The sequence below is a fragment of the Tigriopus californicus genome, chromosome 1, assembly GCF_007210705.1.
Source record: "Tigriopus californicus strain San Diego chromosome 1, Tcal_SD_v2.1, whole genome shotgun sequence".
Classification (NCBI taxonomy): domain Eukaryota; kingdom Metazoa; phylum Arthropoda; class Copepoda; order Harpacticoida; family Harpacticidae; genus Tigriopus; species Tigriopus californicus.
This window is the reverse complement of record NC_081440.1, coordinates 3,597,129-3,606,215: the sequence shown is the minus strand read 5'-3', so window position 1 is coordinate 3,606,215 and position 9,087 is coordinate 3,597,129. Positions and strand designations below refer to the sequence as shown.

General features: G+C 44.5%; 2 protein-coding genes across 3 annotated transcripts; one reads left to right on the top strand and one right to left on the bottom strand.

Annotated features, from left to right (window-relative positions):
- Window positions 1–362: 362 nt before the first annotated feature.
- Window positions 363–2,829, top strand: LOC131880428 (uncharacterized). Its single transcript, XM_059227074.1, has 3 exons — window positions 363–515; window positions 1,748–1,915; window positions 1,988–2,829. The coding sequence occupies exons 2-3, from the start codon at window positions 1,787–1,789 to the stop codon at window positions 2,561–2,563; spliced, it is 705 nt and encodes a 234-aa protein (XP_059083057.1). The 5' UTR covers window positions 363–515; window positions 1,748–1,786; the 3' UTR covers window positions 2,564–2,829.
- A 25-nt stretch (window positions 2,830–2,854) lies between these two features.
- On the bottom strand, window positions 2,855–7,299 carry LOC131880415 (uncharacterized). 2 transcript variants are annotated; one of them, XM_059227053.1, is made up of 8 exons: window positions 6,947–7,299; window positions 5,351–5,821; window positions 5,149–5,276; window positions 4,952–5,072; window positions 4,653–4,848; window positions 4,157–4,352; window positions 3,582–3,738; window positions 2,855–3,480 (listed from the first exon to the last, which is right to left on the bottom strand). In XM_059227053.1, the coding sequence occupies exons 1-8, from the start codon at window positions 6,947–6,949 to the stop codon at window positions 3,034–3,036; spliced, it is 1,719 nt and encodes a 572-aa protein (XP_059083036.1). In that variant the 5' UTR covers window positions 6,950–7,299; the 3' UTR covers window positions 2,855–3,033. The 2 variants fall into 2 exon arrangements, with proteins under 2 accessions (XP_059083036.1, XP_059083045.1); XM_059227062.1 differs by having other exon boundaries at window positions 7,033–7,299.
- Between the last annotated feature and the right edge of the window lie 1,788 nt (window positions 7,300–9,087).

Genomic DNA, 9,087 nt, shown 5'->3' with positions numbered 1-9,087 from the left:
TCATCTTGATGATATCGTTCCTTGGTGTATTACAACTTCTCCAGTGTATTCTGTACGTACAGAGGGAATGCGCGCTTGGCGGATCGTACAGCTTGACCAGATTCATTTTCGTCTGGGATTCTCTCAGCTGTAACGGGTTTTGTGCTATTTCCAGTTCTTTAGTGTCAGGAATTCACCTCGAGATTCGAACGGGGACGCAAACCCTGGTTAGCTGGGGATTCTTGGCCACTGCAGCCAGCACGAGATCGACTTGTATGACGAGAAAACTCAAGTTCTTGACCAGAAATTGCGTCAACCAAATTTCAGCACTACAGGGAGGTGTAGCTCCTATAAAATGCTTGGGATGAGGATGATTCAAAACAGTTGTAAACTTAGCTCGCTCAGAGAAATAGCCAATAAGCTTAGCAATCAATAGCGTTGTCAGCCATCAATTTTTTCAATAACATCACAATCATCGTCATCATCTGAAAAGTGCACAAGTGCCGTTGCACTTGGAGCTCTCGTCTAATTTGAACGTGAGTAACTCAATCTGTGGAACACACCGTATATCTATGTATGTTGATGGTGGGGGTGGGTAACGAGGGCGGGGGTGAGTTGGGAGGGAAGGAAATGGGCGGGAGGTCAAATTCCTCACCACATGTGTTGGCCAGGTTGAAGACACAGAATATCCAAATGATTCACGTCTGAGAGTTGAGACACACCGTGTCAAGATTTGGATAACTCAAAGAGGTTTTGGACTGAACAGTCTTTTGATCAATTTAGATTCAGTACATAAAAGTAAACATCAGTCAGAGGAACCGATATTATTGGCTGGATATCCCGTGATGACATGTTTTCGACCGAGTTCTAAGTAAATGCAATTGTAGGGCCGATGCCCCACATTACTATTACTTCGGGATATCCATGATCGACTTCCTTGACATGGAGTATCGGCTCAACAGAGTTATAAGCACTCAAAAATCTCAAGAGCTAGAGCTAAACTTGTTTCAAGAGCGCTCTAGAAGCCTAAAGAGCACTGAACCGAATGTCGTTTTGAAGCTGCGACCTCTTCACTTGGTCAGGATTTTCATGTTCTCTCAGCATTCATCGTAAACACGTGATTGAGTAGGAGTCATGGACAGATGGATACATGAAAAACCCGATCAAACCCCGCTTCAAACAACTCTCAATGATATCGTTCAACAAAGACAGTTGTTGGATCAGGTCAAGACACTTGCAACTAGGACTGTACCTCTTAGAGAAGACAAAAAAAAATCCAATCCGCTTCTCAATGGAAGCTTCTTTTTCTGGCAAAAGAACTAGATAGTCGGAGCTTTTGCAAGGGAAAATTCAAATCTGCCTCACCAAGGTACCCATGGCTAAATGATATCAAATAATTCATCGTAAAAATAAGCATAGTACCTTTGGCCAATTCATTGCAAATATTAGCCTCGAGCTATGCCGGTTGTGCCCTAACAAAGCCAAGCTGAAGTCTCAGCCGGATAACTCGCACATCTGGTTGAGCAGCTCATTGTGCTGGTTAGTTCAAACATGTCTCCATGTCCCCCTCAACACATGGGGATGTCAAATCGGTTGAGGGGGGAGATAGAGAGAGAGAGCGCCGCTCTAGAGGCCAGAAAATCATGTTTGTGAGACTCGGGCTCTATTCGCGCTCTGACGATCGATTTAACAGGCAGGCTCCGGGCTCTGAATTCCTCAGTTGCTCTTTCGCTCTCATTCCAAGAAGATCTCTTCCTTGCCATTCCAGGACTCATTACTTCATACACACACGCACACATTGACCACCATGGCCTTTTGGAATCCCGCGCAACTCAAAAGCCTTTTCGGTTTCTTGGCTCAAAATAACCTGCCCAAAAAGGAAGAACCAGCTCTACGAGAGGAAATGGCGCCAAAAGCCAGTGGCGGCAAAGTGGCGGTAAGTTTGAACGCGGAGAGAAAGCATGACTCAAGAACAGCATTGACATTGGAACTTTTTTGCATTTTTCAGAGCCGTGTGATGGCCAGTAGTGCCTTGAGATTGGCTGCCAATGCCTTATCTCGTGCCAATTCTCAGATATCCGAGGAGATATCTGTGGGCGATGTCCTGGAATGTTTAGGCACCTTGGAAGAGAAGAAGAACTGCAAGAGCCCGGGTGTGGAACTTGGAACACGACCACGTGCCTTGGTCCGTCAAGAGACCACCAACTCGATAGAAGATGGCGTTCATTCGGCGGCTAGTACTCCCGAGACATCCAGTAGTACCTTGTGCGAGGATGCCCGTGCCTTTGAGGAGGAGTGCGATGAAACCGGATTGCCGATCATTGATTACTCCGAGGTTCAAGAGCACGACTCACCTGAAGACGGATGGATGGTGTTCTACAACAAGGTCTACGATGTGACCGATTTCCTGAACCAGCACCCGGGTGGCAGTTTCGTAATGCACGAGTACCTGGGCCGCGACGCTACCTCCGCCTTCAGCGGTCACTCCTCGGACGCCTACGAGATCATGGATGATTATATGATCGGGGTTCTGCCCAAACACCAACACTCTAACATCTACTCGATACCCATGTTCCTGAACTAGTTTTGACAGATTTGAAGGCAGCGTCTGTAGCAAAATGTGTCAAAAACCAACCAAAGAAGACAAGGTATCATTCAATAATAGGTGGTACACACACATACATACATGCACCCAGTACGTTCGTTCATGCATCACATCCAAACAAATGGTCGTGTTCACATCCGTGCCCAAGTTTGATCTCATGGTCAGAAACCATAGAACGTTCGCGACACATTACTTATGACTTGAAACTATGTGTGAACCTTGAATAAACTCATATCCAATCAGAACATCCACCACATCACGCCACTCGGGTTTTGAGATAGAAAATAAGATTTTATTGTCATACCATGAATTACGGAAACATGAAGGGACAAGAAATGAGACAATGAAAAATAAAAGAAGGAGAGAACGAAAAGAGTGAGGTCAATCTAGTACAGTGATGATGGCTACATGAATCAATGTTCTTTTTACTTTTTTCTTTTGTACTTGTTTTACAGAGACACTTTCGGTCTTTTAGCACCAGATCGAGTCGTGCAGCTATTTGAGGCGGGCGTTGTGGATGATGCAGATGCAGAAGCACCAAAAGTAGACGTTCCTCTCAACGACTTTCGGGGCGGTTCATTGCCCTCATTCTCGTCGTCGTGACGAAGGCGACGCTTCCTGGTCGATCCGCAAGTAGAAGACGAAGGCGATGGAGGTCCGCTACTGTAAGAGCCTCGGGTCACCACTCGAGGAGAGTTGGGAGACTCCCCGTGAGGACCCGATGAGTCTTCGTCGCCCCCGTTGTAGTCTGGCGGCTTGAACGGCTCCATTGGATGATCTCCGTTGGGTTCTACTTCGCCTCCGTTGGGTATGGGTTCGTTTGAGGCCAGGTGAATCGACCCTTGGCTGGCTTTGGAACGCCAAAATTGTAGTTCAGTCTTGCACTTATTCAACTCCTGCGGATAGGGATTCAAAAGGAAGGATGTTAATCGTGTGTATGATGATGGGATGAGAAGTCAAGACAAAGATCAAGGTTGGGCTATAGGTCAGGACTTACTGTTAAGAGAGTCTGGAATTTGTTGGCGCTCTCCTCGAATTTTTTGTCGTAATCTTCAAGTCTTTGGGAATACTCTTGGATCTGCTTCGTTTGCGTCTCTATCTTGGTTTTGCACGACTTCAGTTCTCGCTTCACTTCATTCAGATCCGTGTTTTGTCTGAGGGATACATAAATAAAACAAATCAATACGACAAGCATGTTAGCAGTGCAATGATAAGCCCGAATACTACTATTTCTAGCTCGGTCTGGCGATCAAATTTAATTTTTAAGGGCTTGAAAGCCAATTGCTCGAAAAAAACATAGAATGTAGAAATTTCATACTGATTACTAGCGATATTCTGAAATAATTCATGAACAACTTTTATCTATTATCTTCCTTGAGCATGAAATAGAATGGCCCAAGTTTGCCCTTTTATCGTACGTTTGAAAAGCTCAGAGGAGAGCATGAAGAGCAAGTTCAGTCAATCGCCCGATATATTGGACTTTTGTCGGCATACTCCTATTTCCCTTTCCTTCTGCCTTCTTTGGGGTAACTTATTTTCCATAGGGAGCTGGTCCATACTGATTACACTCACCTCTTCATGCCTTTCCTAATACTTCGAATGCTCTTGCGTAACACCACATTGGATGTGGGTGCGATATCATCGGCCATGGACGAGCCAAACCACGGCTCAGACACGGCCGAATCGGCCACGGAAGCACGTGACGAGCACGGCGAGTCCATAAATAACCCATTGGAGTTTCCATTCTGAGATTGCTTTTTCACCGGGGCTGTAGAAAAATGGAGAAGAAACAAAAAATCAGAATCCGGAGACATCCATTCATGCCTGGCATAGTACAGTGTTTGGAAAACTCCTTTCTCAATGAACATTTCATCAGGCCACATTGCGGAGTCTATAACAAGTCAACGTGTTGCCAGGTCAATCTTGCGATAAAATTAGTGGACCTTCTCTGACTCCATGAACCGCGTAACCGGTTCCGATGCTGAAACTTACGTCAACGATGATCGATCGACTGATCAACCATCAACAGAAAAAAAACTCGATTCATGCCATGAGATTTGCTACTCACTTTTGTAAGGTGCGATGTCGTCCAAAAAATCCGCGGCGAAATACGTGATATCCGGGAGGGTGGGTTCTAGTTTCTCCTTGAAATACTCCATGGCCATTGTGGACAGATCGAAGAGCTCATCCGTCACTTTGTAAGCACGCCCAAGATTGGGCGTGTTGTGGATGTATGACACAATCCGAGTCACTTCGTCCAATATCTGCAATGTGTTCGTGACATAATTTATATATAAATACATGAGAAAGGTGTCTCTTGAGCTCTTGGGGTAGGGGGAAGAGCTTTTGACAACCAAATAAACTAACCTCTCCTGCAAAGAAACACACGTGTTTTCGCTCAATATGCTTGCCAAATGTCATTTGGAGCAGGGTCAACCTCATATGAAGCGTCTCAATGATATCCGATTCTCGCGCCAAAGGATGGTTCCTGCAATAATTCAATAAACTCCCCATAAGATCCACTATTCAGGAGGCCGTACTGGTTTTTGTAGGCCATTTCATACCTTCGAGCCGATTCACGTCGAGGCATTTTGCTTTTAATACTATGGAATCGTTTCAACATTTGGCTTTGGAATTTTTGGAACGTGGTGTTGAGAATCGATGAACACAATTCGTTGAACCGTCGGGAAACCTTTTGGGAAAAGATATCACGTCATTTCACTCTGCTCCGACATCGATGTGTTGGTATTAAAGGATAAACATTACGGTTCGATAATGGCTGATCTCGCTATAGGGCAGATATCGCAAGATCTGGATCAGGACCTCGGCCGGAAGCTCCACTAAGAGAATATTCCGTTTGGGCGCATTCCGCGAATTTCCGCCCAATTCCGAGACCGTGGACAAACTCGAGGTGACCGAGCGGGCCTTGGGCCGTTGAATGGGTGATGGGACCAGGAACGTGCCGCTCTGGTCCAACATGAACCCGTTGGGCGCAATGGTCTCGGGCAGCAACGGGTGAGGAAAGCCCTCAAGTTTCTCCAAGTTCAGCGCCTCGGGCGGATCCAACTTTTTGGGCTGCTCATCGTCGCACACGGAGGAGTTGGGACTGCTTGAGCAGGATGAAGAGGGCGTGGTGCTGAGACTGACCGGGTTGGAGCTGGGACCGGGTTTCTGGCATTCCTCACAACGCGTCCCATCTTGGCATTGGGTGCGGGTATGCGGTCGCATCTTGAGGGCCTGCAACCAAGGAGTGAACAATTCATTTCATTACTCAGGGTTATTCAAAGATCTAATTGAGGGGGAGGTCGCTCCTCCAAAGCTAACCATCATGACTCTTGTGGAACAAAACGTGCAAACATAGGTACCTTATTATAATTCAGATAGTCAAAAAGTGATACATATCATTTTGATTTTCAACACTGAAATAAAATTAAAAATGCTGTCGGGATAAGCCAATAAAGGCAAGTGTGCTAATGATTGGACCAATTACTAACAGTTGTTTTGCACTTTTTGCCCCTCGCTATTTCCATGATTGTCGCAGACATGGACCACTAAAAATTCATCTGAAGCATCTTGATTGAGATCTTCGTTGATCTGAGTAAAATCGTGCTCGGGGATTGGAACTCATCCGCGTATTTCTGACCATTTGAGTGATTTATCCAAACCAAGTTTGTCGCGTATCGATATCTCTTCCCAGACCAGACTCAGAACAAAATCACTCTTATTATCGTTGATTTGGGATCGTGGGTATCAAAGTGTTCCATACCAACAAAATGTTTCATCGGGTGGTTTGGTATAGAATAGAATAAAGCGTTGACCTAACCCACTAATTCTATCTAATCGTTGGATTTACTGCCCACTTTCACTGAATTTTAACAGACAATCTTAACCACAAAACCGAATACAAATTTAGCCTAATCTGGAACTCTGGATGGATGGAAAAGGGGACACTTGCGGCGTTTTTCACCTCTGCAACAGGGGCAAAGCTGAACTTGAACAGACCTGTCAAATGTTTGCCAGGGCGATTGAGACCAAGTTAAAACTGTGGATGTTCATGCAAGTCATCACTGAGCTTTTTATAGACGATAAATATGGAGTGCCATTAAAGCTCACACTACTCGGGCCTTTGCTAATTCACTTTATTACCAGCTCACAATTAAGCTGGAGGCTTCAACCCTTAGCTTATTGGCCTTGATTTCGATCTCGGTTAACTATTGCTATTGGTAACAATGAAGCTTTCTCAGGTGCTTCTTACCCCAAATTTATCTCTAGTACTCAACGCCCTTCCCGCCCCTCAATCGCCGTATTCGCTTTCGAGGAGGTCCTTTTCAGAAGGGATTCGTTGAGGATGAGTCGACCTACCATCCAATCCAACTGAACCCCGTCTCACGATGCCCAATCACGATGCCCCTCAAGTTTCCAACCCACACCCAAATCACGGGTCTCACCCGCAGAGCTGATTCTTGACAATGAAGGCCTGGGCTTGGGATCGATCCGTGGCCAATCAATCCATCAATCCAACTGGGTCATGGGGTTCTTTCTCGGGCTGGCCGCAGCGCCCGTTCAACCCCGGGTTCCACAATCCGTCCCTGCCACGAACCACAGAGACCTGGATGAGCTGGCCTAATCCCGGATTCTTTCTCTCTTTCTCTCTTTCTGTCTTTCTCCTCTTCTTGGATCGAAACTTTAAGCTTGTGCTTGTTTTCCACTGGCTGATTTTGCTCAAGGTGACGATGAACACAGCATCAAAAAGCGGATAAAATCGAAGTTTAATCCCATAAGATGGACAGAATAGGCATTGTCTCGGCTAGCTTTATTCTCTTAATAGTGTTTAGGTGTGTAGTTGACCTGTATTGTCGTGATAATAGGTGGATAAGAGCCAGATATTGGTGTTGGGGGCCGGACGAAGCCACGCCAATGAGAATCAAGACGGAAAAATGAAGGCAACCTGTCATGAGGCCGATCGTGAAAGATCGGCAGAAAGAACGAACGACTCGAGAAGAATGGAGATCTCGTATTAACAACTATCCTAGGATGATCAAGCTCAGTTTGGGCCAGAGGCTGAACGCTGGCAGGGAAGAGTCAAGCCTCGGGGGTGAGGATCATCCCAGGCGTTAAGCCTTCAAATTGGCCGGATCTTTATGCTACAGGCTTGCGGGTGAAATGAAATATTAAGGCTATTGATGGTGGGAAATCTGGTCAGTATGGAAATGTAATATCTCACCCAAACTGAACAATTATGAACTTGTATAAATATATTATATATATAGACCCCCCTTCAAATGCATGTGGATCAATAATAAGTATTGATAATGATATCGATGTATCGTTCGCTCGCACTCACTTTTGGACGTAGAGAACGGACCAGTGGATATAAGAATTAGACGAATATGTAGAGATTTGATATGAATATGATAACGTTTATTGTCGGATGTAATATTGCGATTGAACACGTGTGCCATTCAGCTTTCCGTTGGCACCATTCAAAAGTAAGCGGAAAATGGCTGATGGTTCAAACATTTGGACTGATCGCTCACTTCTCAATTATCCGTCGCTAGTGGCTTTAGAAGGTTCATTCTCCGACCAAAACACGGGATCTATAAAATGTATCGTATCTGCTTAGAGAAGCCACTAGGATTTAAAACTAATCATTTTCAATCTACTAGTCTGTTAGCTCATCAATCAAAGAATAGCTGCACCATTCTGAAGCACCAGTAGTGTACAAGTGAGTTACGACTCTTGTGAATGATGTGAATGATCTGCAAATATTTATTGCAGAAATTTAGTTTCCCTTTGGATTTGATTTTGAGTGTTGCCATTCTCTACGGATTTTTTTCCTAATTTGCACGTGCATTGCTATTTCTTGAATTAGAAAATAGTAACCTAAGCTTGAACAGCCAATTTAGACTGTGAGATGAGAATGATTCATCAACTCATCATAAATTATTGAAAAATATTGTGACGTAAATTGGATTAGTTTTCTTTCATGAGGACCAGTTTTCAGAGTTACAATATTCACTCTCATGCACGCAAAGGAAACCAAATGCCATGGTTAGAATCTTTCCTCTTTTCAACTGGATTATGGGGAATTCCTTTTTATTGACCATGCGGTGAGTTCCGACATTAATATCCGACGGTTTAAAAAATATGTTTTTGATATACATTACAGTAGAAAATTAACATATCTCTAGCTACTTTGTATCCGTTCCTACTTGGTACATACATAGAATAGCTTCATGTTTCAACACAAACAACTGAATTAGGTATGCAAAGGTGATGCTGCCACTGGCACTGTCTCCATCAGTTGGGCTGTGCTCTAATTTTGAACCATGGCTTAAGCAATACTTACCTTGGTTACACCTTGATTTGATGTTGTTCCACTTGAATGTTTCTAGGTTTAACATAACTTGGAAGCATTTCAGCCCTGGCAATGGACAATTTCATTGCCAATGAAATTTATTTCTCTTTTGCTTTTTTGGCCCTCTAGAGCACAAGGTTCACTC

What these genes read in the sequence shown, in the direction of transcription:
- LOC131880428 (XM_059227074.1), top strand. Translation starts at nt 1,787, where the DNA reads ATGGCCTTTTGGAATCCCGCGCAACTCAAAAGCCTTTTCGGTTTCTTG. An exon ending in CCAGTGGCGGCAAAGTGGCG is followed by an intron (nt 1,916 to 1,987) that starts GTAAGTTTGAAC and finishes TGCATTTTTCAG; the next exon opens with AGCCGTGTGATGGCCAGTAG.
- LOC131880415 (XM_059227053.1), bottom strand. An exon ending in AGATCAGCCATTATCGAACC is followed by an intron (nt 5,277 to 5,350) that starts GTAATGTTTATC and finishes TTTTCCCAAAAG; the next exon opens with GTTTCCCGACGGTTCAACGA. An exon ending in AATTCCAGACTCTCTTAACA is followed by an intron (nt 3,481 to 3,581) that starts GTAAGTCCTGAC and finishes CCCTATCCGCAG; the next exon opens with GAGTTGAATAAGTGCAAGAC.